At 36.0% G+C, this 18,185-nt stretch overlaps 1 protein-coding gene across 1 annotated transcript; it reads left to right on the forward strand.

Moving 5' to 3' along the window:
• Positions 1-4,874: 4,874 nt before the first annotated feature.
• Positions 4,875-12,352, forward strand: LOC145765191 (uncharacterized). The gene is made up of 6 exons (XM_082576969.1): positions 4,875-5,270; positions 5,948-6,035; positions 6,331-6,376; positions 7,063-7,158; positions 7,600-7,792; positions 8,905-12,352. The coding sequence occupies exons 1-6, from the start codon at positions 5,080-5,082 to the stop codon at positions 9,200-9,202; spliced, it is 912 nt and encodes a 303-aa protein (XP_082433095.1). The 5' UTR covers positions 4,875-5,079; the 3' UTR covers positions 9,203-12,352.
• The last annotated feature ends 5,833 nt before the right edge of the window (positions 12,353-18,185 follow it).

Here is an 18,185-nt window from a genome sequence, read left to right on the forward strand (position 1 = left end):
ACTAGCGTTCTGATTGTCACGCCACATTTGCTTATACAGTTTGTAAACAGTCCCTAACTTTGAGTAAATATTATGAAATAATGTCTTCTCTGCTAGTTTTATCATTGTATGCTTATTATTGCTATATGGCATGCTTACTAGTTTATTTGGCATTGTTGTACGCTTCTCTGCTTCCTCATGCATTCCATGCTTTTAAAGCATCTCTTCCTGCACAGCATTCTCCACAGGCTCATTCTTCCACCAGATTTGTTTTCTCCGTTGGTGCCCAGAATGAAACACCACAGGTTTTTAAAGTAGCTTCAGTGACTTGACCTTGAGTATTTTTGTAGTCTCAGACAAATAAGGTTGATAATGGGGTGGTTGTAAGATATGACGTACGATTTACTTGATTGAACGATGCAGTGTATATTTACTATTTTCCGTTGCTAATTATGATCGTTATGCATACTGTGTCATTTAATGTTTTGCAGCTTTGATATTGCACAACAAAATATATCAATCAATCAATCATCAGGCCTTTTGCGAACGCGAATTCAAGTAATTTTTCACTTTCAGCGTTGCGTTTCAGAGAAGCTGGGGTGAACAACCTAGACTTCTGCCGGAAACAAGCAAGTGGCAAGTTTTTACATGATAGCACATCTTGCAAAAGTTGAATATTTTTGTAGTCTCAGACAAGTGAGGTTAGTAAGGGGGTGCTTTATGGCGTACGATAACATTATTTTGATTTTAAGATTTCCTTTTTTTTCAGTAGGCGTTAGACACCCACCAGGTTAGACACGTTATTGAGCGTTAGTTCAATAGCTGTTCAAATCCTATAAAAATAATTGTGACTAGCAATTTATGACGCTGTTGCAAATAAAGCTTGTGTTTGTAACTTCTTACAAATGTAAACAATCAAAAAAGAGACACATAGTGGGTAGGCACTTTAACGTATTCTTTTGTGGCAAAGCAGTAACACAATCATGCATGACATATGACACTACCATGTAATGTAAGATAACCACTTAAAAAAAAAAACTTTTGTAAGAGCTTGTAAAGCATAAACCAATCAGATGCTGCGTTTGGTTTGGTAATTACAGAAGAAAAAAAAGTTGTGAAAGGGGTGGGAATCGAACCCACTTCATCGAAATGTATTCCCTAGCCTTAACTTTCTAAGACAAGCTGGCTAAGTTCGAACGTTCACATAGTTTACTTTCTATCAGAATAGTTTGCGTTTGTTTTTTGTTCTACCTCCAACGGCCATTTACGTAATGACGTCACAGACAACGCAGCTTCGGAGTTCGGATTGTTTCATGTCATGCATGATTACGTTACTGCTTTGGCACAGAAGAATACGTTAAAGTGCCTACCCACACAACGCCTGTGTAATCTGCAGGTCGTTGCAACACATGAGATTTATAAACCAATCAGAAGGTCAAATTTAAATCAACTGATTGCAGTCATGTGACTCACGCACGTTGAAAAGTAAATTAAAAGTGTACGTTGTTCATGTCATAAATTGGGTGGGCATAGTTACTGAAGGAAAGGCGGCCGAGTGAAAGGAACGGGCCACAGTACTCTCGTTAGTACCAAAGGCTTAGCATAATGGAAACCTTATCTTCTCATCACCCCCCCACCCCCAACGCTTGGATCAAACATGGGAATCATCTTTACGTTTAATTTCCAAACAGTGTTCAAAGCAAGAATCAACTCTCAAGCTAGAAGAGTCACAATTGTGAATCCTGCAGTCAGCTTCATCTTCGAACTTTGCTAGTATTTTGTTGCAAATACATACTCAGTGAACCATGTTTACCTGCAAAAGTAGACTTTCAATCGCATCGCTGAAACACTCCCCAAGTCCCCAGATAGCTAAATCCATCATTTTTACATGGATTCAATGTCTGCATACGTTGAATCTATGTAAATTGACGGATTTTGCTATCTGGGTTAAAAGTTGTGTGACGCAAACAATTGGAAAGTGATGGGTTGAAATTGGGTTTGTGAAAACTTTTGTAGAAAAAATGAGTTTTTAACTTGAGTCGTGAAAACAAATTTTGAATAAAAACTTTTTGCGTGGTTGGTGCTACCTTAAAAATACAAGCCCGTTTATACAGGGCATTGGAAAGAAATGTGTTCCACATTTGTGAATCCAGCACAAAATCGATTCTTTTCAAATTTATCACTTACTTGTCAGAGCGAAACACGGCGTCTATCCCTGTCAATTCTTGCTACAATCGTCTGCCGAGAAACGTATAGTTGATGGGAAGGCCTGAATGGCTAGCGTGGAAGCCACGCCTTTATGATAAGCGAATCGCAATTGCTCGTTGTACTGGTGAGTGCTCCGCCTAGTGCTGATAGCCAGGAAGAACGCTCGGTTCTTCACAACACAAACCTTTGTTTGCTTTGTGTGTTTTGAATCCTAACGTAACTAACATGGGATTTTCTAGAGGGGATGTCCCTACAAATGCTTCCCCCAGTTTCTAGATTGAGTTTTGTGATCAGATGAAAGCGTCAGCAACAGATGTGCGGGCTTGCTTTTTTGAATTGCTTCAAAGCTTGTAATAATCAAAGCAATCAAGCGAGGAATAGTATCAATGAAGTTTTAAATCGCATGGAAAGTCGATAGCTATCATGTTATGAAGTGATGATGATGATGTTCGCCCTTCGTTTCCGAAGATGGCCAATGAGACTGAGATCAAGTTTCTTTTTTTCTTTTTTTTATTGTTGACTTTGGTCAGTGTAGGCTACATGAGTGCGGAGATGGCTGATGAGGCCTATCTGTGCGGTGAAACTTCTGCTGCAGGATGGACATTGGAAGGATGGTTGGCTAGGGCCAGGGTTGTTTGAGGCTCGGGCCTTGCGATATTCTCGTTTTCTGACAGCAGATAGCGTACGGTGTTTCTCAGCTGATTTTGCGCCTTTATAAATAAGACTGCGCCATGTTGGTCGTTCTGCGGCTAAGTCTTCCCACAAATCTACGTCGATGGCGAATTCTTTCATGGAAGCTTTTAAAGTGTCCTTAAAGCGTTTTCTTTGACCACCTACATGACGTTTGCCGTTAGTCAGTTCTCCGTAGAGCAGTTGTTTAGGAATGCGATGGTTCGGCATTCGGTGGACATGGCCAGCCCATCTTATTTGTGCCTTTTTTACGAGGGTAAGAGTGCTGGGCATGTTTGCTTTACTGAGAACTTCCGTGTCTGGGACTTTGTCCTGCCATCGAATCTTGAGGAGCTTTCGGAGGCAAGAGAGGTGGAAGTGGTTCACCTGCCTTTCGTGTCTCCTATAAAAAGTCGAGGCCTCACATGCATACAGAAGGGTCGTCAGAATAACTGCTTTGTAAACTTTTAGCTTTGTGGGCAGCTTGATTCCCCGCCTCTCCCATACGTTAGACCTCAATCTACCGAAGGCGATAGATGCTTTGGCGATTCTGTTGTTGATTTCCAGGTCAATGGTGGCTGTGTTAGAAAGAGTACTACCGAGATACTTGAAACTTTGACATGCATGTATTATCTGGTCGTTTACAGTGATGAGTGGTTTGCTATAGGATTTTCCAGGGGCTGGTTGATACATTGCCTCTGTTTTCTTAGTGCTGATTGTTAGTCCAAAATTATCGCAAGCAGAGGAGAACTTATTCATTTGTTGTTGGATTTCGCTTTTGGAACAGGCGTTCAGGGCACAGTCATCCGCGTACAGAAGTTCTTAGATGACAGTTTCGGTAACTTTGGTGATTGCTTTGAAGCGTCTCAGGTTAAAAAGTTTTCCGTCACAACGATAGCGAATTGGAATACCATTGCAGTCTTTATCTCTGAAAGCATCTGTTAGCATTGCTGAAAACATCATGCTAAATAAGGTAGGTGCCAGGACACAACCCTGTTTAACGCCGTTTGTAACTGGGAAGGCTTCAGAGAATTCATTGTCATCAGCAACGTAGGCCATCATTCCATCATGAAATTGTCTTACAATGGAGATGTATGTGCTTGGGCATCCGTATTTGTGCATGATCTTCCACAACCCTTCCCTGCTCACTGTATCAAAAGCTTTTGTCAAATCGACAAAGACAGTGTAAAGGTCTTGGTGTTGCTCCATGCACTTTTCTTGAAGCTGTCTGGCCGCAAAGATCATATCTACAGTTCCTCGGCCCTGGCGAAATCCACACTGGCTTTCAGGGAGGAGGCCTTGCTCGAGATGGTTCAAGAGGCGGTTCAGTAAGACACGAGCGAGAATTTTTCCAGCAATTGACAGGAGAGAGATTCCTCGATGGTTGTCGCACAATTGGGGATTTCCCTTGCGTTTGTAAATGTGCACTATAGATGCATCTTTGAAGTCCTGGGGAAGTACACCTGTAACCCACATTGACTGGAATAATTCAGTAAGACTGTCAACAAGGCCCTTGCCACCTGATTTGTAGATCTCTGCTGGTATAGAGTCAGGTCCAGGGGCTTTTCCCAAGGGTAAGAGGTCGATGGCTTTCTGAACTTCATCAACTGTTGGGAGGGCGTCGAGTTCACGATTGGTGGTTACCTGAGGGAGGCGATCAATGGCTTCGTCGTTTATCTCTGAAGGCCGGTTGAGAACGTCATGGAAGTGTTCGGCCCACCTTTGTAAGATTTGCTTCTTGGTAGTGAGCAGAGTTGATCTATCGATGTTAAAAAGAGGGCGTGGTTTAGAGGTGGACGGACCATACACAGTTATGAAGTAATGTTATGAAGTAATGCTAACGCAGACTACTGTAAAATGTTGTCACTCTTTTTTTTTAAATAGGTGTAGCCTAATTAGGCTATTTAGTGGTTCTTTTTTATTAGAATAGAGTTGCTGTACAATTGCAAAACAAAGTTTATAACTGAAGGTGTATTGCATCAATAATAATTTCAGTGAATAAACAGACTAAGTTTAAAAAAAGGCATTAACTAAAAGGTGCCGAAAGCTTTTGTTTCTTTTGTATACTTATTTGAAACTTTATTGCAAAACTCAATATTTTGCTGAAGATGTTTCGTAGATGTAAGTTTTTGTGTTGAGGCTTTACTTATGTTTTCATGGAATTATAAGTTGCAATTATAAATCAAAAATTTAAGTTAGAAAAACATATGAAAAGCATAAAGAATGGAAAAAATATTCTATTCTTGTGCGTACCTGTTTCTGTTCATGATTTCTGGTGCTGTAGTTACTCTGTTTACATATAAAGTGGTGTCTCACGAAAATCACTTGAAAGACCTTGAAGCCACCAACCGATGCTTCAGTTGTTGTATCAGCAGCAATATTTCTTGCATTACAAGCGAGATTTGCAAATCCAAGTAAGTAGACTGTAGCCAGATTTTTTGTATAAATGTTTTAGAACATTTTGCAAAATATTTAACAGAAAACGCTTTTTCTACAACGAAGATAACGTTCCCTTTTATATATACGTGTGATGTCACTTGACATGTGACAGCACAATACCGTCATCGTTTTATCATGGATTACGTTTATTTCAAATAGTTTGAAGCAAACACTTCTATGACGTGTTAATTGAGAATCCCAATTAATTTTTCATAAAAACTCTTTTTGTAAAGGCATGCATATTCATGGTTATTTCATACAATACTTGAAATAGATTTAGCCAAATTACCAAACACATACAGAGCTTCTTTCTCGTGTTTAGCACTACTAAAACTATCTGTGTAAATACAAAACCAGATAAAACGTATAGCTAATTTGTCAAGCTATTTGCACGTTGATCGATGAATGCATTATCAGAATTATATTATTCAACTATCTTATTGCTTGGAATTTAGAACCCTTTTGCGATAAAACCATTTATGCCACTACACGATTAAACGTTATACGCTTAACCGTATTCATCTGTAATTCTCAAATGCTTTTTCAATATTGTTGTTTAAAGGAAAGTTGCACTGTAACAGAGTGAATGTGTTGCTGCGTAAATAAAAAAGAAAGATAATTTTGATGACTCAATAGATTCTTTGATATTTAGGCTTACAGACACAAGTATTTGTGGTCAACTTGAAAACTCTGTGTCTTCTGAACACTTTCAAGTTCACAGAAACGACAAGATAAAAGAGGTAAGAATACGAATGCAAAATAGAAAAAATATATCTCCACATATTCTGAAAAGGATCGAATAGTAAAAAAAAAACATTCTCATTAATTTGATTTATCTAAAACTAATAAATTATTTTCAAAGCTTGTCTAGGATCAAAAAATCTTTTCTAACACTTAATGGGAATAATTTTACTTATCACGGTTTTTAAACCTCTGACCTAGCTGATAATCAAGTACAAAAATATTTTGGTAAAAGTGTGAAAATCTAGTTTGGTCTCCAAATATTGTAACAAACATCAAATTTTGACTTTTCAGATCGTTGAAGGTGTTCTAAGCAAACATGCTTCCAAACGCTTTCATGGTAAGACTTTAGTATACTTGACATGACAAACTATCTACACAACCAAAATTTCTAAAACAGAGAAAATAACCACTTTGCAAAATAAGACTAATTGATTCAGATGTCAATAAGTCACGTGATAAATGTTTTCACTGGAATTGTCACCATCAAGCCACCCATTTACTTTAATGGTTGTAAAATACACAGTGCCTCTCTACTTTTAAAAAGCGACGAAGGAACGACAAAAACAATTTTAGCTTATGTTTTTGTAAAAGGTTGTTTTCTGCCTGTTTTTATTTTTTTATTTTGACAAATCTGGTTAGCTTCTGCACTGTTTAAGGTTTAAATTCAAATTAATTATTATGTCACACCTGCCACTACAAAAAAGTTTTTGATAGTTTCTCAGTTGCTTTTAAGTTTTTAGTTTTTCTGTAGTTGTTCCCAACCAGCAAAGTTGCTATTTTGCATCGTTTTAGCATCTGGCAACGTTAAATGGTACATAAAAAAGTAGTATTGTCTAGAAAGATTGATTTCAAACATTACCTCAACTGTAGGTTCACGGAAACGTTTCACTTTCTGAAACTCTAATTGTCTTTTCCTTTGTTCAGTGTAGGCTATCTTACAGAAAAAAGATTCCAGCAAAAACGCAGGTTGCAAGCAAGTCACTTGGTAAATGATCATTTATCTTATCGTCGTTTTTTTATTAGAATTCACTGAACTTCATGACATCACCACAGTTACCAAACCGCGAGCACATTTAGCTGGCATTGGAAGATCTGGGGCACTTCATCCTGTGCCAACAGGTATGGCCGATAAAAAAGTTGACTTAAAAAGCAACCATCGCAAATTGGTCCAAGGATTCTGTTGTAATTTCTTTCAAAAAATGACTTTCCCAAGTCTACATTGCATTACAAGCTCAAAAAGTGTGAAGGATAATCTTGATTTATTTTTCCTATGTCTTTTTGATTGGTTTGTGGTGGGAATTTTTATCATCAAATTAAGAAAGTCACAGAACATATTTAATCTTGGTAGTTTTTCGTATGCTACTTGTAGACTGTAAGTGTAGACTGTAGAGGCTTTGTATAACTGAAGCAAACTCAACCACAGTGCTTGACAGAGCGAGTTACTTGCAACTTCTTCCTATTCACTAAGTACAAGTTTCATTTTAAACTGAAATAAGATATTTATTTGGATAAAGACTAGAAATTAAACAGAACATGGTATTTGTTTTTACTTTTGATCAGGTAAACGTCATCACGAGTACCGGAATACCTGTTGGGATCATCGACATCTGATAAACTTTGCTAGCCCACAAGAAGGAATGAGCTATAACCAAAGCTCAGGAGCGCTTGCTATTCCCCGGGCAGGAAAATACTACGTCTATGTTCATACAACATTTTATACAAGTCCGTCAGCAATAAACAGTACATCACAACGGTAAGTGGTGTACAATATACATTAGTCGTTCTCAAAGTGTTCGATATCGCCCCCTTCCTCTGAGGGTAATTTTAAAGGCAAGGTGAAAAAAGAGTAGAAAAACTCGATTGCGGAGAGAGAATAATTATATTAAACCACTAACCAAGTATATTCGCTACCAAAGCATTACTATGCTAAAATTATTTCAAACCTTTGTATAGGCTGCCAAGGTCATGCATCACATGGAACCGCAGTCCATGCAATTTTATAATAATTTTGTAAAATATCACATACTTTCTTAAAAAGGGGGGAAAGTAATGTTTCCAGAGTGATAAGGGAGCATGGAGTAAAAACAAATGCGAACCACTGATATACATGAATCAGTCTTAACAATTCGATTGGACTCTTTTTATTCTTTACTTACTCTCTTGTTCATTCCAGCGATTCTTGCGCTTATCTCTTCATTTATCCTTCTGCATCACTACAATTATTCTTCCTTGCTGCTTCTCTTCTCCAAACTTTAATCTGATATAACCTTTTATTAATTTTTAAACGATCCCTTTTTTTTCTGCTTGCCTGATGTAATATTAAATTAAATTGAAAAATAAATTTTGTGTCTCTATTCTAATAGGGATATCAGAAAAGTAAATCTTTCTTATTTGCGCCTGTGAGGTCAAATGTTTTTCCCTTCACATCATTTTCAAACAACCATTGAAGGCTTTGCTGACGCTTGCTTAAAAATATTTTGAATTTGAAAGAAAAAAAGTATTTGAATATTTCTGTATAGGCAGAAAATCAGCCTTACTTTTTTATGATGTTTTAATTAAAACTTAATATTTTATAAACCAGCGTTGAAACTATCAGTTTCATTGATTCTATTTTTACCTTTGTTTCTACTTACGTCATCGAATAACATCAATCGTTTAACCGATTTTCAAAGGCGTCACAAGCACACCATTCGAAAGTGTACCCTTGCTTTTCAAGAATGACACTATTGTTTTTTCGCTCAATCAAGCTTGTTTAGATGCACGAAGTTGCAAGCAAGGCTATGCGCAAGTTAAATCTCGTGCTGTGGGTTAAAACAAATTGAACAATGTTACATTCAACTGAATGATCACATGTTTTCAACGCAGCAATGTTTACCGCCTATCCCATTCTGTGAAACGCCACCACAAAATGCAAGAACCCAACAGCAAAAGCCAAGAAAAAGTTCTTATCCATAGTAAAGAAGAAAAAAGAAGTTTCATTAAACCAGAAATGAAAGTTCATAAAAATAGTGTTAGCAAAAAAATAAAATTCCATACTCTCCATTCCAATGGTGTGTATAAGCTCGATAAAGGAGACCAACTCATTGTATACTACGAAATGCCAGATACTGTTCGTATTTCCACCAGCAACAAAGAAACTCACTTTGGTGCCTTTATGATCTGAATTGAGGAAAATAACTTTGATGGTAGATTAACGTTGTTTCAACATTGGAAACATTGTTGCAAAAGTTTCTTCAAACAATTAAAGTTCCTTATGTATTGTTTTTGTAAATATGAACGTACCGCTATAAACTAAAGAAAAAATGTAAATATCTTTTTACTAGCATACTGTGACTTCTGAAAGCACTAGGCAGATAAAAGCGTTTTTAACAACGATTTTACAAAAAAATGCATATGAAAGACCAAAGACTAGTTCATTTTATAACTTAAATTATGTTTATATATGTGATATATGTAATAGGCTATATTTCAAAGGCACCTTCGCATAGTCGTCCTCGTAAGTTTCAATTTGAGAAACTGAACTTACTACAACTGTCGAGAAAATGATCAGGATATTAAAAATTACTAAAAGTTGAGTTGAGCAATGAACTCAGTTCCAATACGATTATAATTACGTATAACTTTGGTTATAGATTTGTAACTTTTAGTTTTTTGTAACTTTTGAAAATATTTTTCCACAAAAGCTTTGCCGCAATAAATACTCTAAGATATATTTTTGCAATTATGTTTTTTACTTTTCTAAATCACTTGAAGCTTTTAGAAGCATTTTGAAAATGTTAAACATCACTATGCCGTAAACGGTATTTATCTTTTATAAATTGCTTTATTGTTTTCTTGTTTTCTTGGTATCAATCATAATCGAATATTTTCTCGTCTTGCTTGAACTCCCAAGGCTAAAAATCTGACAAAGGTCAAAACCGAAATTCAAGATAGCCTACTGTATATATTTTCACTCAAGCGTTAAAAATGTCCCAATGTCGGGGTGGTACTCGATTTCGGACGTTTCTGTCCTGAAACGCTTTGCGCTGACGCTAATTACTTTGTACGCTTACTTTGTTTGCCACAGTTGAGTTCTGTCTTGCATACTGAGCTGCAGTTGCTTTGTTAAGTTAAACCTTTAATAGAAGTGTTGTTTGCTGAGTTAACCTTATTGTGTTTTAGGTTATGCAACTTCTTAGTTATTTAAAACCAACTTCGTGTGACTAAATGTATGGTATTACAGTCGGTTTGTGCGATTTTTCACGCCGTGGTTACAGTTATTTCTCATCCTTACAGTCATGAAAAATTATTGTATTTTCTCGACATTTCTAAAATTTATACATTTTGTAGAACAGACAATTTTCACTGTATTTTATTGTTCTACGTAAAGCGTTGGTCGGTATTTGAACGTGTAGAGCAGGGATGGCGAACCTTTTTTAGTGCATGAGTCACAAAAGAGACCTTAATCCTTGAAAAAGCAAAAGTGGGTCATACATTTAATTACATGTTAATGCGAAACTTGCTGCTGCATCTTTTCTGCAAGTCTTATTATTGGTTGGTAATCCGTAGTTTTTAGCTTCACACATGCAGCACTCATATCTGAGCTGAGACGATTCCGTGTGCTTGATTGTATAAAATTCATGTGCGAAAATAAAAATTCGCACGAATATGAAAAACCAAACAACGTTAACAGAGCTACCGCAAATCTTTTCATAGTTTGAAACGAATTTGGCAGGGAGTTCCACACTGTAAGAATTATATTTTCAGCATGGTTTTCAACAGCAAGAAAGTCACAACCATCCATATCCGTTTTCATTTCAATTTTTTGTAGGAGATGATTTAACTCTACAATTTTGTTTTCCAAACTGCACTTTCTTGAAAGTTTATCATTTCCATTTCCAAGTTGTAAAGACGAAGCCATTCGAAGTTTGATAATTCAAGATTTTCAAATTGAATTGCATGCAGGAAAAGAATGAACTGCAATGTAGTATCTAGCTTTCGGAACTGGGTAAACCTTTCTGACATTACATTTTTGGCCTCTTTCGTCAGTAAAACATACTTGTTGAGTGCAGTTTGCTTTTGTTCATAAGTTAAATTGGTGCTGGTAAAGTGCTTCAACAACTGAGGAAAATATTTCAGCTGACCTTGTTCAAGGTCTACAGAAAAAATAGTTAGTTTCTTCTCAAATGCTTTAATGTGCCCAAACATGGATAATACAATATTTCCACAGCCTTGCAATTTAGTATTTAACTTATTGTAATGCATTGTGAAATCAGCGAAAAAATGTAAATCATTCAGCCACGTACTTTCGCTTTACTCTGGATATTTTTGATTTTTTTCAGCTAAAAAAAGTTGTACTTCTTCCAACAATTCAACAAATCGCTGTAAAACATTACCACAACTTACCACCTTACACTGTTGTACATGAGCAAGCCATTAAACTTACTGTCACACGCGTTTAATAAATTTGCAAACTAGCGTTTATTAAGAGCATGAGATGCAATATAGTTGACTATTTGTGTTACCACACTTATATACTTAATTATTACGTCATAAGAACGCAGTAACTTGCCGTGATACTGATAACGCACTACTACAGCTTTAGTTGTGTCAGATTGCTATATGGCAATTCGGTACGGTACTAGATTAAAATAGGGCGGGGCCTTATTACAAATATTTAGTGAAACATTTATTCTTTGCTGAAATATTTGTTTAAATTTCATTATTTTAAAAAAGACAAGTGGGTCACTGAAAATCTGTGATGGGTCACTTCGTGACCCGCGGGTCAGTGGTTCGCCATCCCTGGTGTAGAGGGTGTGTTGTTGGTTAAAATGCGCGTTTTTAATTTCAAATGAATTCCACGTATTGTCAGCTGAGCTTGTCAGTTTTAGTTTGTTTGAGTTATATCTTGTTTTAAATGCCAGTTTATTGATGAAATTATGCTTTTGTTTTGTTGAAACCTTACGTAATTGTGTTTTCATATGAAGATATTTTAGTCAAACTTTAAAAGTTAAATTAAATAAAAGTAAGTACAAACCAGGTGAAATCAATAGTATGCTCGATATTTTATTGTATTACTATGTTGTTGAACTACGGCCTGTTAAAACTGTTTATAACTAACTCACTGTATTTCAGATGGTATAAAGATATTCAGCTATGTCACTAACTAGTTTTACGTTTTTTATTTGGTCAAACAATCGTCATCTATTTTATTGTCTTATCAACATTATAACAACATTATAACTGGATTAATTTACAATAAAAAAAAAGCTTATTGCTAGAGACTATAAACCTAATCTTATATAATGAAATATACAGTTACATGTTTGTTTGATGATATGTGTGGTAGGAAGATTTTATCATTATGCTTTTCTGAGCTAAGGTAAAATAGGTTCTACAGTGTACTAAAAAAACATAAATATAAAAATGAAGTGTTGTCTTTGTTTTTCATAAAACGACAAGTCCCTATTTACGCGTTATACTTTACTGAAGTTACAATCCTAACATCCTATTGAAGAGGTCATATATATTTTAATATTGCTCATGTCCATTTTTCTTTCAGATTTGGTAGAGTTCGTTTTGTTGTCCCATAAACATACAAAACAAAGTAACGTAATCTTTATTATGTTGTGTTTGTGTGATAAAAACAAAATACTGTACAACCCTATTAAAGTTATTTGATTTGAAAGTTGTTCATCATATTCAAATAACATTTTTGAGAAAAAATAAAGTTTTATTTACTATTTTTATATTATAAAAAAAATACAAAAAAAATTAAGTGCGGCTAACTTGTTATTTCTAATGTTTTGTGTTTCTGATTTTATATGTTAGTCTTCGTCGTGCGACCCTCTGGAGCCGAGGGTCTATCTTTTTACCACTCCAGATTCGCGATGTTCCCGGACTACACTGGAAGGCTGCTAGAGAGCATCAGCCAGTCTTTAATTTTATCATCCAAGACATGTAGTTCTTCTACTCCATTAAGTGGCTTGAAGATGGTACAATCATTAATGATGTGGGTTGCCGTTTGTTTCTCGCACCACATTCACAGGAGGAGGAAGAGGCGATTCCTCATTGGTGTATGGTTCAGCAAAAAAGTCCAAAGCCCGTGCTACGACGGTTGAAGCGCAGACACGTCTGAAAAAGAAGAAGCATTGTTTTATTGTTATACCATCAACTGTTGATATAGTTCGAAACTTTGATCACGATCGTTCATGAAGGTTGAAAATTATTAAATCTTTGTTGGTTGCAATAGTTGTATATATTTATGTAATTAGAAAAAAAGCAACTTTAAGAAGACCAAGTGTGTATGGAGTCTGCTTGTTGACTTCCAGTGCTGTGGGGTGACCACATTTGTTTGATTGATTGTGGCAATGTTTATCCTCGGACTGAGAAAGCTTCTTTGAGAGCTTAATCCTGGCAGTTTTGCATATTTGTAGAGGCCTTGACCGTTGGAGCAGGCCCGGTTACCGAGACTGACAGAGTAAAATATCCACTTTTTCATGAGCTTTATTGTGAATTATTCCATGCACTTGGTGCTCACTTACTTGTAGAGGCTTTTGACGCAGGGCAGGTCACCGAGATTGACAGTGTGAAGTTTCCAATTGTTGAAGTGTTGCCTGGAAATTATAGGTGACGTTGAATGGAGAACAGTTTTTAAAATGCGTTGCTCAAGCGCACACCCCGAGAGTTGAACCAGCGCCCCTTAATCTTTTCTTTTCTTTGGACAAAACGTTGAGCCCTCAACCAACTGATCAATAGTTTGCACAATGTCTCTTTACATGGTATCAAATCATTTTATTTTAGAATGGTTAGATTTAGAAGAGCCAATCCACAAACTACAAACCAAGGGCGTGATTGAAGTTTTCTAAAAAAACGTTGACATTCAAAAAATGATCGCATTATAGGCTTACCACTGTTTTTCACTGTAATTTAAGAATGAATAGAAAAGGAACTTTTGGCACTCGATTTGAAAAGCACAGAATACAAAGACAACAAGTCGCTCGTCACGTGATCAAAATCTCCCCAGAACTCAACATTCTAGCAAACAGGAACTAATTTTTTTTCAGTTCCCCTTTCCGGGAATATATTTTAAAGAATTTTAAGAAGAAATTCATGGGTGAATGCATCCCAAACTGGTGATTAGCCTATGGGTGAATACACAGAGGTTATGGTTGAATTAGAGTTGCATTTAAAAAAGGGTTTGCGTAGGCTATTTTGTTTAAAGATTAGCCAATAATTTCATGCTTGTTTTTGTTGTCATACTAACAAACCTTGTTCTTGATAGAATAGCGACCCCAATATTGAAAAACCATTGATGAAAAAGCTGAGACCCGCAATAACACGCAATTAATATAAATGAAGTGATGCATTACAACAGAAATAAACGCAGACGCAATGCTCAATGTAAGCGGTCGATCCAGAAGGGGATTGGAACGATCGCCCTCCTCCTAACATAAAAAATAACAACATATTATTAACGGTGTATTTGCAAGATAGAATTAATGTAAACCTACACATCATTGTATTTTGGTGAAATCCTTCTCTGTCCCCCCAAGGCTACTTACTGGATTCGCTCCTGGCTCAATCTAAGTGACAGGGGCGTATCCTCAATGGAAGCAAGGGAAGCATTGCTTCCCCTGTCAAAATTGAAAAAAGAGAAAATTATGTTTTTTAGTAAAACGGTTTCGTAATTTCTTTACCTGAATACAAATTAGAACGGTTTCTAACTCATGTCCCCGTATAATTTCAGCTCGGTTTTAATTTTAAAAAAGTTGGAAGCGTACGGAAGCTAAGATTCGTATCGCTTCCCTTGCTCTCGTTTTTGCTACTAAGAAACAAGTGAGAGACTAAGGAAAAAAAGCAGAGCAAAGTTTGCGCGAGTTACCTTTCTTTTAACTAATCCACGGAAGCAATTTTTCAATCGCTTCCCCGTCGCAGGGTTACCAGATTGGCCAAATTCCACAAATTAGGCTTTTTTTAAATTAATTCTTTAAAATGCATAATAATCAATATTTCTCAAATATTGTAACCTTACCACATAAAACCATGTTCACAATTGTTCAATATATGTTCTATACTTGTTTAATACTCGTAATGTGGCGGATTAAAACTCATCCACTACAGTCCTTTTATACTTGCTATTTTTCGTGCTATACTTGCAGAATTATTTTTGATAAAATTTCTTGAAATCCGCTACAAGTCATAAAATGTATGTACATTTTATTATTTTTGATAGAAACAAGTAAATATATCCATTTGGCCTTTTTGTCTAATTTATTTTCCTTTTTTTTGGCCTTTTTTTGTATTATTTTAGTTTTTGGACTTTATCATAGTCTGGCAACTCTGCTCTGTTGGATATTGCGCCCGTGGGCTAAAAATGAAAAAATTTAAAGCGCTGTTATGGTTATAATATCAGGTAAAGCAAAAGTAACCAAAAGTTTGAGCCAAATGTTGGCTTTACACTGCTATCCTGGCTGGATAGACTTTGGCATAAGACCGGATATGTGAGGTCTAGGCTAAACTTGACTGAAGTGAATTCTGGCTTAAGCTACTATCAGTAGGTAGCTGTAGCTGAATTTTTGGTGCTTTCCAATTTTAGCCGCATTTTTTGCCCGTTCGTGTGTAAGAGCGACCTTTAATAAGTTAATAGCTGTTTATCTGCTTATAAATTTTATACAAATATTACCCTAAAAGTGTTTCCAGAAAGCACTATAATCCATTATTTGAGTGTAATTTTGCAAAAAAATTTCCGAGGGGGCATGCCCCCGGACCCCCCTAGAAAACACGTGCCTTCGGCACGCTCTGATTCCCCACGAGTTTTATTGCTTCCCTTGCTCAACCAACCAGGATACGCCACTGCTAAGTGAGCTAGAAAAAGATTTCCTTCTAAAGTGTACAATTCCTTGTTGAGATTAAGGGCTTCATCTCCTCTCTGCTTTGCAAAGTGAATGCTGATTTTAAACAATCCATTAGAAATTAAAACTAATTTATTTAAAAAAAATAATGTTTCAGTTAATGTAAAACTGACGGTGCAGCATATGCAGGTAGCATTAATTAAATTAGCTTATTTGGGCTTAGTGGCCGACCTGATATTTTATGGCCTATATGTAGGCTAAACTGGAATCTCATATGTTAACCCGTTCCGTTGCTTCAACAATTACCTTTTAGTGAGTATGTTAATATAATATACAGTATAACTCATTTGTAACCGATGGATGTTTAGAACATTTATACGCAAAGTAACTGCAGTCAGGACGTCACCGTTTGGACCTTAAGGTCCCATCAGTGCAGTAAACGTACACTAGAGTGACTAGACTTGTACTCGTTTTATCACTGTACACTATAAGTAATTCAGCATGATAATTTTTCCATTTGTGGTACGCAAGGAACCACATTTAAATACTTTCACCCACCTTGTCAAACTAAGGGAGCAATAAACAAACAATTTTTGTTTTATTTTTTCGATCTTTGTATTATTGATTAGTTGTGATAATTTCTGTTTTTTACCAAAATATTTGAATATAAATGCTGAAAACCGTTCTTTTAAATTACATTTTGTTATTTTTATCCATGGTAATATAGTTTCGGGAGAGAGTTTGCTTTAAGATATTAAACATGTTTTCTGAAAGAAACTGAGGTTTTCAAATTGAAAGCCCCTTTCAAAGAAAGCCCAGGCAAATGTTTTGTTTCACGAAGCTTTTATGGATCAACTGTTTGCTCAGTACACATCAATATGTGTACTCTGTAGGCTATTTGTTCTGTGGAATTCCCCTATTGTATGATGATAAAAATATTTACTTAAAGCCCTTTTTCAAGTGTACCACCGTGACGGATAAACAAAACACCCTTCAATTCAAAAAGTTACTGTTGTTAATTGAACAAAAACTTCCCACCCTTGGGCTACATTTCACCATCAAGGTAAATCAATAATAAAATAGTTGTGTTTGTTCGTGACAAGTTTATTTCTTTTGCAACTACTTGCGTACCTTGAAATGACAATAACCTACTACAATTCATCACTATTTATTGTTTGCAAAAAGAATGGGCAAACACAGCGCTGCATTTACAATGCTTTTTGCAACGAGGTTGATCACAATGAGCAAAATTTGGCTAAAACAAAGCTTTTTTAACTATTTTATCTTGATAATGAGCTGCCATATTGTGTATTTGTTCTGCAATCTATAGGCTACTTAATATCGTTGCTGCGAACACTTTATTTCTGTATAAAATCTGTAAATAATCCATGTTTTGATAGTCCATTACCTAATTACAATATGTGTGTTAGTTTGTTTTTGTGATGTTGTTAGGTTCAGTCGTGTTCTCATTGCTTTAAGAATTGGCGCTTCAATTGTTTCAGCAACGAGGAGGCGACTGATTCTTAACTAATTCATCTAGGCTACTTGTTTTACAGTATCAGGTTTGGTGGCCGTGCTTAACTACACTTATCGATGCAAATACCGCAATATTAGATCTTTTTATGCACGTCTTAAACCATTAAGGTTTTGCCACCTTTTCCTTTTGTTAGTTTTGTTACTGTATTTCTTTTTTACAATATCATTTCTTTTTGCGTTCTGGCAAAGAAAAATAAATTGAATTGAATTGAATTGAAATTGAATTGTAGGGTTGATTTATGGTACAGATTCCCTGCCATATTCAAAAACTTCTCTAGACCAGAGGTGCCCAAACTGTGGCCAGTGTGAACAATATCTTCGGCCTCCATCAACACTCAGAATCTGCTAAAGTTATATTATTCGACAAACAAAGACTGAGTAGTTGTGGACAGATTTTCCGGAATTTTTTGATATTTTCTAGTTGAAGCTGCCAAAATTTCAAAACTTGTAGCCCAATAGGCTACAGTAGGCTATGACGGTATTTTTAACCTGTAAGACCAACAAGTCAAACTAACGCAAACAAGTCTATGTGCTTAACTTTTGTTTGTAATTATTCTTTTACCCTAATAATCATTTCTCATTTGTTTGAAAGTTGGAGTTGCACTTTGCACAATTTGCAGTCCACCCCTCTTAATCGGACCACATCCAGACCAAAACAAACTGGCCCATTTGAACGGGAAAAAGAAATTTCACTATTTTTGTGTGTTATAACGTCTCCGTAGTTCGCCCCGTTAGCTCAGTGGTTACGCGCCCGGCTCAAGATTACACGGCACAAGT

This window comes from Aplidium turbinatum, chromosome 2, assembly GCF_918807975.1.
Source record: "Aplidium turbinatum chromosome 2, kaAplTurb1.1, whole genome shotgun sequence".
Classification (NCBI taxonomy): Eukaryota; Metazoa; Chordata; class Ascidiacea; order Aplousobranchia; family Polyclinidae; genus Aplidium; species Aplidium turbinatum.

What these genes read in the sequence shown, in the direction of transcription:
- LOC145765191 (XM_082576969.1), top strand. Translation starts at nt 5,080, where the DNA reads ATGGAAAAAATATTCTATTCTTGTGCGTACCTGTTTCTGTTCATGATT. An exon ending in GAAACGACAAGATAAAAGAG is followed by an intron (nt 6,036 to 6,330) that starts GTAAGAATACGA and finishes TTGACTTTTCAG; the next exon opens with ATCGTTGAAGGTGTTCTAAG. An exon ending in TGCTTCCAAACGCTTTCATG is followed by an intron (nt 6,377 to 7,062) that starts GTAAGACTTTAG and finishes TTTTTTTATTAG; the next exon opens with AATTCACTGAACTTCATGAC.